This window comes from Chrysemys picta, chromosome 1 (genome assembly GCF_011386835.1).
Source record: "Chrysemys picta bellii isolate R12L10 chromosome 1, ASM1138683v2, whole genome shotgun sequence".
NCBI classification, from domain to species: Eukaryota; Metazoa; Chordata; order Testudines; family Emydidae; genus Chrysemys; species Chrysemys picta.
The window spans coordinates 168651044-168665582 of NC_088791.1; the positions used below are offsets into that span (position 1 = coordinate 168651044).

Genomic DNA, 14539 nt, shown 5'->3' on the forward strand with positions numbered 1-14539 from the left:
GGATGATGACGGTTAGCAGTCCTACTGCACCCTCTGCTGAAAGCAGTATGGCGTCTGCACGGATAAAAGGCGCGAAACGATTGTCTGCCTTTGCTTTCACGGAGGGAGGGGCGACCGACGACATGTACCAAAACCACCCGCGACAATGTTTTTGCCCCATCAGGCACTGGGAGCTCAACCCAGAATTCCAATGGGCGGCGGACACTGCGGGAACTGTGCAATAGCTACCCACAGTGCAACACTCTGAAAATTGACGATAGCCATGGTACTGTGGACGCACTCTGCCGAGTTAATGCGCTTAGTGGGGACACACACAATTGACTGTATAAAATCGTTTCCTAAAAATCGACTTCTGTAAATTCGACCTAATTTCGTAGTGTAGACATACCGTTAGAGATGTTCCAATAAGCTTCTTTCACAGACTGGACTCCTTCCTAGTCTGGGTACAGCAATCACTCACACCCCCATAGTTACTGTCCTTTGTTCCAGTTTCTTTCAGGCATCTCTTGGGGGTGGAGGGGCCATCTCTTAAGCCAGCTGAAGACAAAATGGAGGGCCTTCCAGGGCCTTTTATATTCTCTCTTGTGGGCAGGAATCCCTTTGTTCTTCTGTGCAAAGTCACAGCAACAAGATAAGAATTTTTAGCCACCTGGGCAAGTCACATGTCTATGAATGATTCAGCTTTTTGCAGGCCAACGCCATTGTTTATATGTAAGTTTGAACGTTCCCAGGAAAGCTCAGATGTGGATTGGCATCTCCCAAAGCCCATTGTCAGTTAAGTGTTTCTTGATTGGGCACTTACTGAGACTAGTCCTTTCTCAAGAAACTGACCAAATGCTTCACTGAGGCTACTTAGAATCAAACATATTGAGATACAAGTACATAGCCAATATTCATAACTTCAAATACAAAAATGATACCTCCATACAGAAAGCATAATCATAACCAGCAAACTACAACCTTTCTATAGACACCCCACTTGACCTCCTCTGTACAAGACCGGGTGCAACCATAGGACCCTGGTTGCAACTAGGGTGACCAGATGTCCTGATATTTAGTTGTTTGTCCCGCATCCCGACCGATGTACGGTTGGGACATTTGTCCCGAGATTTTGTCCCGAGATTTTGGCTCAGGGCTGGAGGAGTACACTGGTGAGTGCTAATCTGGGGTCCCAGCAGTGCTTATTTGGGGCAGCTCCCAGGAAATGGCAGGCAGCAGGACCCTGCGGCCCTTAGGCACAGGGGCGACCGGGGGGGGTGTCTCTGTGTGCTGCATCTACCACAAGCGCTGGCTCCATCGCGGCCAAAGGGAACTGCGGGTGCGGACAGGGCGCAGACACTCCCCCCCCCCCCCCCCCCGCTGCCCCTGACCTTGGGGCGCTGCGTGCTACTCACGCCCCCAAATAAGTCCCGCCCCCACAGCTTCCAGCCAATGGCAGATGGATCCAGTGCTTGTGGCAGGCGCAGTACGTGGAGTGGAGACCCCACTGGCTGCTGCTGAAGCTTAGGAGCCAGAGGAACCTGCCAGGTGCTTCCCAGGGGGTGGGAATCATCCCCCAGGTAAGCAGCGGGGCTGCAGTTGGGGCCCTATGCCCGTGGCTCGCAGCGGGGCTGTGGGCAGGAGCCAGTGTCATGTGCTTGTGGCAGGGGCTGGGGCCATGTGCCCCCAACCCGCAGCTTGCAGCAGGCTGGAGCGGGGGGAGAAGGGGTGCGCCCCCAACCCGTGGCAGGGCTGCAGCCGAAGCCGGGGCCATGCGCCCCCCGACCCGCAGCTTCCTCAGGTTTCGTATCCCCCTTCCCCCATGGCGCCAGTGGGGCGGGGGGTGGGGTGAGCCTGTGGCTGCCCCCCATGCATCCCGATATTTTGTTCTTGTCATCTGGTCACCCTAGTTGCAACAATGAGCTATACGGTCACAGTTCATGTCAATAACATCACAGTGATGTTCTCCTCCTAATACAGCATGGCAAGAAAATCCTCCAAATATTAATGATTAACCTGTTGAATGGGAGATAGATATTTATGAAGTCATTGGGAGGTGAACTGTTTCAATTACCTTTGGTAAATGAAATAACCAAACAATCATTCATTTTCTGATATAGCTGTAAAACTAATCTGAAAAGTTTTCAAAATAAATCCCTTAAAAAATATATAGTGTGTACCTTCTAAAAATGAAACCTACATCTCTCTCTGAGTTGTGAAGAAAATGTATTAAGGTTATAACAACCAACAAGAATGCACTTTTATGTAGAAATCCATGATTAAATTGAGTCTTCCTGACTAGTGATTTAAATCATGATTTAAATCAAATCCACCCTGACTATATTGCCTGAAATCCAGGTCTGATATTTGCTATATTTAGTCCTGGATCTCGATCCAGAGACCAGTTTAGGATGGTGATTGTTAAGGTCTAATGCTTTACAAGCTACCAGACCCACAAGCAAATGTTTTATACCAATGGAAATATAAAATGTCAACATTCAAATACCAAACATTAAGCTCTAGTGGTTAGTGAGGTAACACATGGGGAACACTGTTACAAAAGTGCTTAATTGGAAGATCAGTACAAATGATTTTCCAGCACTGATTGTGGACTAGTGAAAAAAAATGTCAAGCCTTGCTCCCTGAAATGTATATTTTGTGGTCCCATCAGGTTTCACAAAAGCTTCAATAAGACAAAACAGTGGAAGATAAATTATAGTAAATTATCATTAGCTTGATATTTAAAAAAGGAAAAAACACATTAATGAATGTTCTATATTTTTACTAGAATTTTAAATGAAAGTTTCTCCATAAAATGGAATTAGCACAATGGTTTAAGCATCCCTTGTGACAATGTAGAGAAGATGTGCGTCAATTTATTAATTCCTTTTTGTTTTGTAAAATATCATTTATGAGTGTGAATTAAAAACTCCCTTTTTGTAGCAGGAACGGACAACATCTCAGAAAGTGTAACATGGACACCAAAGGGGCATCAACATTTAATACGCCTACCCTGGTGAGTCAGTGGGGTTGCTACCAGCAGAGCCACTGACTTGGGTTGAAGCAAGGAAAATCCTCAGCAGATGACAGAAAAAGGTGCCTGCTTTTGAGAGACAAAATCTCAAGCAAGGAGAGCCATTCCACCTCATAAAACAGAAGATATAGCTGGAGGAGTATGGGACGAGAGGGATTTGGCCCTTCCCCAAGGACGTTGACCAAACACATTCAGGAATGGTGAGTATCAGGGGTTGGAGAGGAGGAGAAGTTGAAGAGTTTAAACATATGTAACTCTCCTTTGCTATCAGTAAAGCATGTGTGTTTAAGAACTTTCTTTGCAATGCCAGGATTCCATGCTCTATCTGCCACACATCCTCAAGAGTTAAACTATAAACTTTAGTGCTCAATGGGTGGAGTTCTTGGGAAGCATTCAAAGCAACTGGGGAGGTTTAGGAGGTCAGAATACAGGTTTCAGGGATTACAGCAGTTGGACTGGGGAGTCCCACATCCCAAGGAGAGGTGGCAGATAGAGATCCAAAGATTGGGTCCAGTTATAACGGTCTGGTGACATTCTTTTTAATTATAGCCCAGTTATTTTTACTTATTTTTAAAAGGAATTTATCGTATTAAATTGTGTACACCTTAATTTAAGTTGTCCCTTTAACCATAAGTGACCCTAACGTGCTTTATAAACAATATTAAATACCTCTAAAGTACAAAGAAGCAAAAGAGACTGACAGTCTGCATGTGGGGCAAAAGGTGGGACTTTGGTCAAGGACACCAGCGTACCATGGCATTTTTAAGAGCTATACAGCAGGATGAGACGTACTGACAGAGGCACATGAAAAAGCTTACTGAACATTTGCATGCACTAGCCCTGGCTCAAATTGGCATCATGAAACTTTCACTAATAAAACAAATACAACCAAAACAAAAATTGCGCTGTTTGCTGAAGTGTGGCAAGTTTGATTACACTATAGGAGTTTATCTGGTCTGAATGCCCACAGTGCTGAACAAAACATCTTGGTCATAGTACTGAAAATGCAAAATTCAGCCAAGTCCGATAGGATGCAACAAACTTGCATCAATCATATCACAAAGTCTTTTTCAAATTAATGTTGCTATATTAATGGTGGCGGTTGCATCTCTATTATTCCATAAGACAACCCAAAACTTTTACTTTGAGATAAAAAAAAATTATCATCTACATAAACCATAAAGAGAGGTAGCCTCACTTTCATTTTTGTAGCCTGACAAATGGTATCCTACAACACTTTTACCCATTTAAATACTATGTGTGCTCAACACCTATTGAAGACTCTTTACATTTTGACCTATTGCTGCTCGTGGTAAATATGTTGTGCTATAGCTTGCGCAGCTTTCATTCAACAGCTTTTAATATACAATGAGCTGAACTTGCTTTACAGAAACCTCTCTCCTGTGGCACTATAATCTCTCCATTTTAGGTTCCCCCTTAATTCCCTTTTCTTCCTCCACTTTAAAAAAAAAATCTGATTTGACATCAAATTTTGGGGTAAGGACAAATGAACTCAAAAGTTCCACGTGTCTGTTTTGTTCTACCAAGTTACAGATAAAGATCCAGACTAATGAAACCCCTTCGGTCTGCAAAATTGGCCTGAATATCTTGCAAAAACAGGCCTTTCACATAAAACCACATAACTTCTAAACAATTCAGAACCTCAAAAAAAGGTTTATTAAGGTTGATTCTAAAAAGAATGAAAGTATCAGTGGGAAGGGTTTTATTTTATCAGAAATGGGTCATCCATTCTTGATCATGAGCTCAGCTAACTCCACAAGATGATGCACAATGTCCCAGCAGAAATGCAGCTGGAGCCCATCTTCATCTTCCAAAGTGGGAAGGGGGGTTGTTTCCTGTACACATTTTAACCCAGGGGCTCAAATCCTACATCCACACTAGTGTTAAAAGTGGTGGAGTCTTACCATTTTAAATCATAATTCTCAGGGTATTTGGTGTTATTCTTGAACACTCAGCTCCTGGAGCATGTGACTGAGACAACTTCAGCTTTCTTTTAAAAATAAAGTAAATTTCTAGCCCACGTGGTTACTGAGAAAAGCTTGAGAACAAGAACCCTAAAGGCATAAAGGTCCAAAGGCAAAGAAACCAAAATTCATTATTTTTTAAATATCATGATTTTTTGGGGGTGGGGGCTTCACTCATGATTTTTTAATACTTGGGGTTGGCAAAACTGGGTTACAAAGAACTATGGGGTTGGGTGCTAAAGATGTAAGAAGGATTAAGAGGAAAGAACAAGGGGACATCCAACAAAATAGACAAAATTATTAATCTATTTTATTAATTAGTAATTAAACTTTAGCACACAATGCACAAAAACCTATGAAATTTATTGCCAAAATGGAATAACCTGGCCATGAGTAAATTTTCTTCCATCATTAAGTGGTCACTTTGATCCTGAAGCATGGAGTTTATATCCCTTATACATTTTTTATCCATTCAGATGTAGCTGAAGAGGTTTACATTAGCTATGTCAAATCCTTTTCTGAATCCTCATTGATATTTGGTGGCAATATATTCTGTAGATTAATTATGCACTGAGTAAAAATTTTAAATTATCCATCTATTTTTATCAGTTTTTAATTTATCTATTTTGTTGGATGTCCTTTTGTTTTATGGCAAAGGATAAATAGAGGACTCAATTTTTCTCTCATTTTCATTCTCATTCATTGTTTTATATATTTTTATTACAGTAAACAACGTTATGCTATAAGCATATGAAGACTGCCAAGTCAAACACAAAATTTAGGAAATACCATAGCCAGGGTGGTTCATGCAACATTAATTCTGCCCCTTTGTGCATGCACATTAGGATATAATCTCTTGATAGGGACTTAAATTCTATCAGCCAGTTTTCCTTTATGCCCTATTTTGTTGCCAAGCTAAAATTCTAATATATTAAAGGCACAATTTTCCTTTATAGAAGCTGTGTTTGTTTTGCCATGTTATACCATTTAAAAACTTAAATTAATATATTTAGTAATTTCTGCTAAGTTTTCTGGCATTAAAATAAGGTTTATTGATCTGTAATTGCAAAGAGTACCCCCAACACATTTTAAAATATAGGTGTAACATTTGTTACTATTCTATTCTCTGATATAGTAACTGATTTTAGTGAGAGATTATATGGCAGGGTTTATTAGTGACTTACCCATGGTCTACACTACAGAGTTAGGTCGACATAAGCTGCCTTACATCGACCTAACTCTGTAAAGGTCTAGACTAAAATGGAGCTCCCACCGATGTAACTTGCCCATTACATTGACTTAATAACCCCACCTCCGTGAGAGGCGTAGTGCTTCAGTTGATGTAGTCAGATCAACAGTGTCAGTGTAGACACTGCGTTGCTTACATTGACTGTTGCTGCCTTTCAGAAATCATCCCACAATGCCCCACACTGGCAGTTAATTCGGTGTGAGTGCTCCTAGTGAGGACACGCATTGCCAACACAAGGAACGTAGTATGGATGTGTAAAACTGATTCAATTACTGTGGTGGCTGTACATCCACGTAACTTAGGTCGACTTAATTTTGTAGCATAGACTTGCCCTCAGTCTCTTCATTAAGACCTTCAGAACTCTTGACTGAATAGCAACAGGTCCTGATGACTTACCACTCTTTATGGTGTCAAACAAGGAGGTGCAGAAGCAAACTGATAGACTAGTCACTGACTGTATGACTGTATCTTATCTTTATTAACTGAAAAGAGTATGCCTGATATTGGTACTGCCGCATCATTCTCTGTGGTGAAGAATGACACAAAGTAGTCATTTAGGTTCTCAGCAATGTCACTATGCTCCTTAAGAGCCCTACATAATCTCTGGAAGTCCACAGAATGCACCAATGCTATCACAAATTTCCCGTCTCTGATAAACAAATTAAATTCCATTCTTAAATATATGTTCATGTTTTAGGTTATATGTTCTTTCAGATTCCCTATTTGCCTTCTAATTACCATCTTGCATGCCCAAATATGGCTGCACTCATTGCTATTGTTCAGTGAACATTATGGATAAAACAACTTTAGAGGGAAGTTATGTCCTTCTGAAATCCTCAATTACTTTCATTTGAGAAAATGTTTTGTATGTGCCACAATATATCACTGCTGCGCTAGTATTCTGGGCATATGCCAAAGAGCAGTGGAGGATGCTGCACATCAGGACAAACACCATTCACATTAAAATAGCAGTCAATCATTTGGGTCCTTGTAGTCAGACAGTGAAGATGATTCTTTTTCAAAGAGCAGTTAACTTGCCAGAAATATATAAGGAAAAACAACAAAGCACCTCTCCCCCCACACTGGTTTGTGTTCATTATGTATATTATTTTTTTATTCAAATTAATGCCAATGGGATATAAAAAAAATAAACGTATACCTCAGAATAATGAAAAATTAGCATTATTGTACCATGAGTGTAATATTAACTACATTGTAGGTACTTCCTATAGTCCAACATAGCAACCATTTACATCAGAACTGCAAAGCTGGTCTCTGACCCGGACTAGTTTCAATTTTTAGAAGACTGATTACATTCAGACTGTTATTTTCCCCATTTTTCACACTATTTGTATTCCAACAGTTCTCTTCCTCAATCTGTATTTTCTTACTGTCTTACTTTTTCAGCTCTATTTTATTTTTCTGTATGAGACAACTGATGCCTTGATTCTACCTTACTTTTCATTGTGAAGAATTAATTTCTCTCTACCTCCACCCTTATTGTGCTGTGCAGTATGTTTCAGGAAGAACTTGATGTCCAAGCGTGATGCTCAATTCTTATAATACACTAAAGATTTTTTTTCTTATTTTAACCAATGGCGTAACGAGTTTCTATCATGGTAAACTTCACAATTGGTTGTGTCCATACATGGGCCCTATATAGATATACTCTGTTTCAACCTTACCCATGAACAGCACTATAACTGGACATTAGGCTGCAATCAGGTTCTACCGCAGTTCTTTATTGTATAGACAGGACCAGCTAACCACATATATAAATTGGCTGGCCAGTCCTCCTATCTCCCAGGTCTATGTATATGAAAAGACATCTGCAACTCTCTCTCTGGCACCAGCAATTGAAGTATTACCAGATAAATGCCCAGATCTGACCCCAGTGCACTGAACTGCAGGCATTCCAGTAGTTACTTCATAGATTTCAAACCATCTGCATATTCCAAGAGCCACAAAGGAATAGTTTAATATTAAACTCTCCCTCTGGTAAACAAAAACAGATGCCTTCAAGTACAGAATTTAACAAAGTACGGTTTTGTTTTTAAAAAACAAACACAAAAATCAGAGATCACGAGGTGTTGCATCATACCCACAATATTTGGCAAGCTTAAAAATTCCAGATTAGCGGGAGGGAAGAAAATAGGAAAGAAGAAGAAAAGGTAATAAAATTGAATATTTGGGGGAGGGAGGTTATTTTGTTTATTGCTGTGCCAAACGGTGTGCCACACGCTGTTGAGAATCATTCTGAATAACAAACCAGTAATGAATTCCTGTTTGTAAAATATTTTAGTATTTCAGGAGTATGGATTTTCTGTGACTAGTTTATAAAGAGAAGTCTTTTATTATAGAGTTCAAAGTAATCTTCAGCAGCACTATCCCTCTCACAGAAAAGCAAGTAGACCCTATTAATATGGGATACTTCTAACAAATTATTAATCTATTTTCCTCTTTGCAAGGCAACACTGCTGCTACTTTTTCATTAAAGATTCTAAAATATACAAGATATCACATTTATATAGTTGCGTTGATTCTGAAGATGCCAAAATGCGTTAATATATCTAAGCATTTTAAAGTATCAGCTTATGTTAAGAGCACTAACTTGATTCATCACTAAAATCCTACCACCATGTCAGCTGTTTCACAGCGCACTACAATACCACACACCAAAAATGAACAGTTTAGGGCTAGTGGTGGCAAAGAATATTACATCTAATTAAAACTGCAGAGGGCCTTTAAGCAGACAGAGTAATCATCCAAAAAGGAATTTGAGTAGAATACCATAATTTACTATTCTACACTTGCAAAAGCGCCAAGAAATATTTAATAACTGAAAGTTGAAAGGACCTCAGTTTCATATCTCAAAGAGATGGCACTCCCAGAAGCTCAATTTCATCTACTAGGACACTGATCAAGTTGACTCAGGGGACAGTGCCACCTAATGAATCACCAACAGCTTCTTGCGGCACCTTGGTCTTCCTTGGAGATCTCAAATATGAGCACTGATTGAGCCTAATTAACTTGCAATGCTGACAAAAAAATCACAGCTGCAGGTATAACTGCAGTGATATGATGGGCTTGATTGTCTCCTCTATCACTGCAGATGCGATCCTTAGAGGCATTTCCCCCTCAAACACACATCCACAAACTCACCCTTGCAGAAGCCTCTCTTTCAGAATGCCATCAGGAGTTTTATAGGACTTCAGAGGGACACAGTGGGGACAATTATTTAGAAACATTTCAAGATCAACCTCCGTTTCTTGGCACACCTAAATTCCTCCTGTGGGAAATCTACATAGGACGGTACAATGTAACCTAGATATTTTTGTTAGACTAGCTACTGTAGCAATTCAACCTGTCAACCTAGGTGCTCAAGCTCAACCAAGTTTAGTATCGGAGCTCCCAATCACCATAAGGCAGTATGAGTCATTTGACTGCCAGCCCATTACTAGACTTTCAGAACAAGCCAAGTGGCATTTTAAGTAAAAATTAATAGGGAAAGGATTATAGACTGCACCACCCTCCAATCTTTCACTAGATTGCAGATTAAAGGGAAATATTACCATATGCAGTAAAAGCTGTTTTATCCGGCATGTTAGGAGAATGGGAGGGTGCCAGTAAGTGAAAAATGCTGGTTAACTAAGAGGGAGGGAGTTTGGGTGCGGGAGGGGGTGTGGGAGGGAATTTGAGTGCAGGATGGGGCTTGGGGCAGCGGGTTGAGGTGTGGGAAAGGGCTCAGGGTGCCGGATCCGTGGAGCGCTCACCTCAGGCAGCTCCCCACAAGCAGCAACCTGTCCCAGATGCTCCTAGGCGAAGGCAGAGCAGGTGGCTCTGTGTGCTGCCCCTACCCGGCCCCAAGTGCTGGCTCTGCAGCTCCCATTGGCCAGGAACTGCAGCCAACAGGAACCGCCAGGGCAGAGCCTGCGGGCGGAGACAGCGTGCAGAGCCACCTAGCCGCTCCTCCGCCTAGGACCAGCAGGGACAGGTTGCCACTTGCAGGGAGCTGCCCGAGGTGAGCACCCCCCGGATCCAGCATCCAGAATCCCTCCCGCCTCCCAACCCCACACCCTCTCCCACACTTTGAACTCCTCATGGGTTCCTCTGCCTAGGAGCAGCAGGGACACGTCACCACTTCTGGGGAGCCACACGAAGCCAGGTAGGGAGCCTGCCGGCCCCACACCAACCGGACTATAAACCGGACTTTCTATGAAGATTAGAAACGCCGGCTGTCCAGTTGGTATAGGGACGGATAACACAGCTTTTACTGTAAATGTATGTATATGGTGTGTTGGGTCTTTCAATACACACACACACACACACCACATTACCAACAATTTGGCAATATATTAGCAATGGGGTTTGGGGGTGGAAGGGAATGGGATAATCCATTTTTGTTTCGATTGTTTACCCAAAACAGTTTCAACAGATTTACAAAAAAGTACATTCAGGGCCTGAAGCATTAACATCAGTGGTGGGCAACCTGCAGCCTGCACACGCCCGTCAGGGTAATCCACAGGTGGGCCACAAGACCGTTTGTTTACGTTGGCACGGCCGCCCGCAGTTCCCAGTGGCCGCGGTTCGCTTAGGGTGACCAGATGTCCCGATTTTATAGGGACAGTCCCGATTTTTGGGTCTTTTTCTTATATAGGCTCCTATTACCCCCCACCCCCGTCCCAATTTTTCACACTTGCTGTCTGGTCACCCTAGGTTCGCTGTTCCCGGCCACTGGGAGCTGCGGGAAGCGGCTGCCAGCACATCCCTGCGGCCCGCTCCAGTTCCTGCAGCTCCCATTGGCCGAGAATGGCAAACCACAGCCACTGGGAGCTGAGGGCGGCATGCCAATGTAAACAAACTGTCTCACGGCCCGCGAGTGAATTACCACCACTGATTAACACGATATTACTATACAGACAACAAGTCAAACTGTGTACTTTATTTTTTACAATAAGAGTTCTGTCTGGTAGAATATCAGAGTGGTGGAATGGATGATCAGGTGGTTCTTAGAAGATTACTGAGACTTTCACCTCTAATTCAGTCTATATCACTACGGACTAATAATCTTTGCCACCTATTGGCTGTCTGGCCATAACCTGTATGAAATTAGTTTGTGGTCTCATTCCAGTTTCCTGTTGAACCACAGAAGATACCTGTATGTACATGATCAAATGCATGTTAATCGCAGATATGTCCTTTTGATTAAGATCAGTTTTTACCAGAGACCAAAAGGTGACTACAGCATTAAAAAAAGTAGCATCTTGATTAGCAATAATTTATATTTTTGGCACAAGACCAAGCAGGTGTGTCAATGACTTAAAGGAGTTGAATACAATTTATTTTTAAATAATATTTTGGGTACAATTCAAATATGTCCTGGTCCACAACAGTACTGAACTGCAGTTAAGGTCTGCACTTCTTTGGAGCAGCTTACAGTAAGTTTGCAGTAAGGACTGAGCAACTAGAAACAGAAGCCAGCTAGCAAGATTACATAGGATTGGTATCTCACTGAAATATTGACCGTTACTATAAAATTATCAAACTTTTTGATTTAATTAGAAACTGTTAGAAAAAACCCAAGGGCTTGTACTTTCCATTTTTAAAAAAAGACATATAGAAAAGTTATATTGGACAGGAACCCCCTAACACTTCACAAATAAAATTCACCCCTCCCTACCCCCTTATATCCCCATTCAACTGCCACAGGAAAAGGTTGGGAAAAAATAGTAGGTCTAGCAGTATCTCCTGAATTTCAACAAATTAATTTCTCTAATTTTGCCACCAAATTGCTCCCATTCCCTCTTCAAACTGGGGCACTGTTTTTTTTAATCTAGGCCTTTATAAGCATCAAGTCACCTGGGTATTCAAGTTCTATCACCATATCCATGCACTAGGCTGATTACAGTTGTCAAGGTATGACACAAGGGTAGACAGACAAAAATATTGAGGACTTACTAGGTTAAACACCACCTTAAATTTTTCTGGAAAACCAACTGAAAACCAGAGCAGATCAAGCTATAGAAATAGAAATATAATGCTTCTTCACAAAAATAAAGCATTATACCTTTTACATTGGTTCTCTGGTTTAAAAAGTCACAGGTGTTTAGGTAAAATTTCACTCCAGTGGCCTTACTGTACCCAATTTAAAGGAATACTATATTACTATTCCAGTAGAACCTAGAGGCCCTAAAAGAGATTGTATAGTACCTAGCACAATGGAGCTCCAAACAGAGAAGAACTGTCCCTTCTCCAAAAAGCTTTGGGGGGGCAAGGGAGACTACAAAACTTAACACAATAATCGTTGCTTTCCTCCCACCCTAAAATTTCAACAGTTATTTTGGAGTAAAACACTGGTGTTGGAAACTTAAAACAGCAGCAGTATTTGGGTAATATATGAGAGCTAGAAAGTAAAACTCACCAATCTAATGACAGGTTTCAGAGTAGCAGCCGTGTTAGTCTGTATCCGCAAAAAGAACAGGAGTACTTGTGGCACCTTAGAGACTAACAAATTTATTTATGCTCAAATAAATTTGTTAGTCTCTAAGGTGCCACACGTACTCCTGTTCTTTTCATCAATCTAATGTTATTGTCCAATATTAATAAAATACAAAGAGCAAACACACAGCACCAATGGGTGAGAATTAAGTGGCATTTTTAAAAGCTACCTTTTTTAATGATCCTGAAATGTTTTTAACACAAGTAAAGGAATATTAAATAAATAGGTGTTTTAAGAGGCTAGTTTCAAAAGTCATCTGTGCAGCACTGCAAGCTCAAGGAACCAGAAAGACACACAATCTATTAAAACAATCACAGTAGCAGTGGTGTTCACATGCTTTTGTCAGTAACTCCTGAGCCACTTCACCGTGAGTTGCACCAGCTGACACAGACAGGGCTCTGACTGTTCCGAGTAAGCATGCAATGCATTTTGTCACTGGACTGAGACGCTTTATTACCCCCGGGTCCGTTTTCTGGGCTGGAAAGAAAAGGCAGAGCCAGGCAGCCGAGGACGGGCAGAGAGGCGTTATGTTTCCACCCACTGGTGGTTCGTACCATAGGTGCTGGGTCTAGGGGTGCTGGGGATGCTGCCGCACCCCCTGGCTGGAAGTGGTTCCCATCACATAACAGGGCTGACAGTTGGGTCAATGGCTCTCAGCACCCCCACTATACAAACTGTTCCAGCGCCTGTTTCCTAACCCCGCAAAATCCTTTGGACCCGGGTCACCCACCCAGGCGCAGGGGGGGAAACTTTTCACGCGGTGACTGACATTTCGTGGCAGCGGTTTCTCATCAGCCCGCAGAGAGGCCAGGGCGAGGCCGCGGCCCGCGGGGAGGGGACTGACCAAAGCACAGTGACCGGGGCCGCGGGGGGGGGGGGAAGCCAGCAGAGCCACAACGTGTGCGACACACCGCCCCGCCCCGCCGCTGGAGGGGGAAGGGCTCAGCTGTCACTTTCGCCTCTGGCGCGCGTGCGGGACGAAGACCCCCCCCCCCCCCCCCGGCCGCTCCGAGCGGCCAGCAACGCCCGCCCCCCCGCTGCCCCTCCCCCCGCTCACCTAGGTAGTGTCTCCGCAGCAGACCGGGCTCCTCCAGCCCCAGGCTCCGCTTCCGCACGTCCCACAGCAGGTGAGGGCAGCACCCCCGGGACATGGCACCGCGGGGAGGGGAGGCTCAGACTCTCCGCCGGCGGCAGCCGCCCCCCACGCTCACCATGGAGACCCAGCCGCCCGCCCGTGCGGTACTCGCTCGCTCGCGCACGCACCCGCCTGCCGCTGAGCCGCCACCGAGGAACGAGCGACAGCGGCAGCTCCTCCGCTCCCCACCCCCATCTCATCCCGCCCCTGACTCCGCCCCTGCCCCATTCACAGCGCTCGAGACTTACGTCTATCGCGAGAACGTGACCATTTGGCTCTGTGGATTCAGGCGGTGAAGTCATACAGCGGCCATCTTGTATTTGGGCACAAAAAGCTGCCTACACTTCCAATGTCTTTCATCTGCGTCTGCCATCTTGGCCGGGGCACCGAAGCGCGAAGGCAGCCATGTTTAGTTTGGGTAGCACGGCAGCCAGAATGGAAAGGATGTTCCTGCCCTTATCAAAGATGGCCGGAAAGTGTTCCCCCCACCGCCCCCAAATAGACGTAGCGTCAGCTCTTTCCACACAGGGAGGGGCGCCGGGGGAGGGGGAGGAGGAGGAGGTCCTGTTAACTAATAGCGCTCGGCGAGCTGCTCGACCCCGCCCCCTCGCCTCCCAGCGGCCCAATCAGCGTGAAGTACAGCGGGGTCCTCCTCTCG

The 14539-nt window shown here is 43.7% G+C and overlaps 1 protein-coding gene across 22 annotated transcripts in view; it reads right to left on the reverse strand.

Annotated features, from left to right (window-relative positions):
• Positions 1-14522, reverse strand: part of DCAF6 (DDB1 and CUL4 associated factor 6) — a 154766-nt gene extending 140244 nt beyond the window's left edge. For 6 of the 22 annotated variants that reach the window (XR_010599851.1, XR_010599850.1, XR_010599847.1 and 3 more), the window contains exon 1: positions 13804-14093. Coding sequence is in view for 8 of the 22 variants with exons in the window: in XM_008166297.4 (XP_008164519.2) it covers positions 13804-13897 (94 nt within the window). In the remaining 14 variants the exon portion in view is untranslated. Of the gene's footprint in view, positions 1-13803; positions 14110-14129 lie in introns of those variants that run through there. The other 16 variants (XM_065589367.1, XM_065589351.1, XM_065589341.1 and 13 more) reach the window with 9 other exon arrangements.
• Positions 14523-14539: the final 17 nt, after the last annotated feature.